The sequence below is a fragment of the Cibotium barometz genome, chromosome 5 (genome assembly GCF_041138505.1).
Source record: "Cibotium barometz isolate CiBa-2024 chromosome 5, ASM4113850v1, whole genome shotgun sequence".
Taxonomy (NCBI): Eukaryota; Viridiplantae; Streptophyta; class Polypodiopsida; order Cyatheales; family Cibotiaceae; genus Cibotium; species Cibotium barometz.
In genome coordinates this window covers 10,760,332-10,763,200 of record NC_141050.1, presented here as the reverse complement: position 1 = coordinate 10,763,200, position 2,869 = coordinate 10,760,332, and the positions used below count along the sequence as shown (strand labels likewise).

General features: G+C 51.7%; 1 protein-coding gene across 1 annotated transcript; it reads left to right on the top strand.

Annotated features, from left to right (window-relative positions):
* The first annotated feature begins 841 nt into the window (after window positions 1-841).
* Window positions 842-2,100, top strand: LOC147638049 (GDSL esterase/lipase At3g48460-like). Its single transcript, XM_086798736.1, has one exon. The coding sequence runs from the start codon at window positions 842-844 to the stop codon at window positions 2,048-2,050; it is 1,209 nt and encodes a 402-aa protein (XP_086654862.1). The 3' UTR covers window positions 2,051-2,100.
* Window positions 2,101-2,869: the final 769 nt, after the last annotated feature.

Sequence of the window (2,869 nt, the reverse complement as noted above, 5' to 3'; positions counted from 1 at the left end):
GGCGGCTGCATGAAGGCGCAGTTGCTAAGGGACGCAGCTACAAGTTTTGTCGGATGCAAGCTTGATTCCTCGACGGCCGACGACGCATGCCTTGGAGAGGGGCCAAAAGAAATCGTCATCTGGCAGTGCATGAAAAGTCAAAGGCCTTCTCCCGTTATATTATGTGTAAGATGAGTTGTACAATAGCTCGATTAGGAAGTGATTGCAGAGAGGAGGTGCAGGTACTTGGCATGTAAGCGCAAGGGTCTATTACGGTATCAATAACCAGGGAAAGGAAGTTGGGGTGGGGTGGTGAAAGGCTACGCGCAGGGGCAACGATGCAGTGTGAGTGCTATTGAACGAGACCAACGTGAAGCAACAAACATAAGGCAATGGGGAACAAGGCGTGATGCACACTTGTAAAGGATAGGCATCCTCCCAAATAGAGAGGCGAAGAGAGAAAAAGAACGCTAGAGAGAAAGAGGGAACCGGTTGAGTTGCAACCTCAGTTACTAAAAATCACAGTATAACTAATTAATGAATTAGATTTTTCCCCCGTATTTTGTAAGGCTTTCGTCGAGCAATGGAACGTTTTCGTCGAAAATTAATTCCGCAAAAGTAGAAAGCGAAAGCGAAAGCCAGAGCAAAAAGCAGGAAAAGCGCCCGAAAGCAGGAAAAGCAACGGTGCTACTTATAGGCAGGTCTCTCTCATCATCATCATCAGCAACAACAAGCAATAACCCGCAGTAGAAAAGGCAAAGCAGTTCGACCTCTGCGTCTCCTTCAAAAGGCTGCTAGCTGTGCTCGACACAATATCATCGACAAAAAACAACTGCCTGCTCATCATTTCCTCTTCTATAACATGCGACAGCCAAATGCACTCCTCTTCTGCCTCTTCTGCATCGTGATCGCAGCGGCTTCTTGTTTCAATTACGCAGCATCGACTAATGCGCCCTGGAGCTCGCCTGCCCCTGGCCCAGCTGCTGTCGTCAATGATGGCGGGCCATCATGCAGCTTCTCCTACATCTTCGGCTTTGGAGACTCCACCAGTGACACCGGCAACGCCGTGCGGAGTGGGAAGCCAGCCATCTACGGCCCTGCGGAGAGGCCTCCGTACGGCGCCACCTTCTTTGGGGAGCCAAGCGGCCGCTTCAGCGACGGGCGCCTGATGGTAGACCTGCTCTGCCAGTCTATCCACCAGCCCCTTCTGCCGCCGCACCTCCAGCCTTCCGATGGCGGTGTTAGGCTTCGCAGCGAGAATTTTGCCGTGGCGGGGGCGACGGCCCTGGACGCTGCCACGTTGCTGCGCCTGGCTAACGCCTCCTCCACCACCGAGTACTCGCTGGACGCCCAGGTCTCGTTATTCCTGGAGGACGTAGCCGGCGCCGACCTCAGCCAGGCCTTGGTTTACCTCGGAGAGATCGGCGGCAATGACTACAACTACGCCTTCGGCAGCCACTCCCCATACCCACCCCCCTCCCAAGTGCGCCAGCTCGTCCCATACGTGGTGAGGCAGGTCCAAGTCCAGCTCGAGCGCATCTTGAGGAGCGGTGTGAAGATGGTTGTTGTACAGGGAGAGTTCCCCATGGGATGCATCTCCGTCTACCTCCAGCAGATGGCCTCCCACTTCTCTCTCGATGACCACGGCTGCATCGCCGACGTCAACGACATCAGCAACACCCACAATCACATGCTTCGCGCCGCCCTCCACAAGCTTTCTGCCAAGTACCCCGATGTGCAGATCGTCTTCTTCGACACTACGGCAGCCTACTTCCAAGTGCTTGACCATGCCGCCGGCTACGGATTCACCGACACAATCAGCCCCTGCTATGCCCCCGGCCTCAACCGCCTCATCCACGGGGCCTCCAGCAGTACTAGTGCTCTGGCTCCCGCTCCTGCCGCCACCACAGCAGCACTAGCTGGGGCATGCTCCAACCCTGGCAACTACCTCAGTTGGGACGGCATCCACCTCACCGAGGCCATGCACCGCGCTCTTGTCAGCCTCTTCCTCTATGGCGGACACCGCTTTGCCTACCCCCACCACCTCAACTTCCTCACCTCCTGTACCTGACCTGATATTCATCATCAACACATCATCTCTTCTCACCACCTCTCATTTCAAGTGCATTCAATTCATGACGTTTATTCAAATATGTAGTGGAACTAATCCTTATTTAGTGTCGTGCTGAACGAGGCTTTTGCCCTAACTTTGCAAAACTTACAACTTCGAATTTTGTTCAAGAGGAGGGTTTCCCCTCGAGGCTTAGCCTTTCCCCAATGTTTTTGTATGTCATTCTAAGGAGTTAATTTGTGAGGTTATTAAGAGTTTGGGATCCTCAAGCTAAGATTTTGTGTTTTTTCGGGGTTTAGGTCTTAAAAGATCTCCTCACCATTGTTCTTAGGCACAATCTTCCACTTTGATGGGCAGTGAAATAACGCTGAGTTTCAAACTTCCTCTAAAGTTGGCCATCGATATAGAGGGGCTCCCATCACCAAAGCTCCCTTTGATTGATGCCTTTTGGACGAGGTCGAAGAACCTCTAGTGAGTGTAGAAGGGAGAATGTAACTCATCTTGGTAGACAACTCTTCATGGAGAAACCATCAAGCAGATTGTCCAGAGGTCAAAGGCAAACTCAGCCATGAACTGAAAAAAGTCAAGCGACCTGTGGTGCACTATCTCCATTAGTGAATATGATTTACACCCCCCACCCTGGTCACATAAGACTAAATATATTATGTCTTGTATATTTGTTTTTTCTACTTTAGTGTGAGAGGCAATTTGTCACTTTCGGCTGCACGCCGTTGAGCACAATTGATGCATTGCCTCTTGTGGTCATTTGATGGCCATCAATTTGTTTTCTCCCCCTCCACTAGCTCAACTTTCGAGGAA

Coding starts and splice junctions, on each gene's coding strand:
- LOC147638049 (XM_086798736.1), top strand. CDS start 842: ATGCGACAGCCAAATGCACTCCTCTTCTGCCTCTTCTGCATCGTGATC.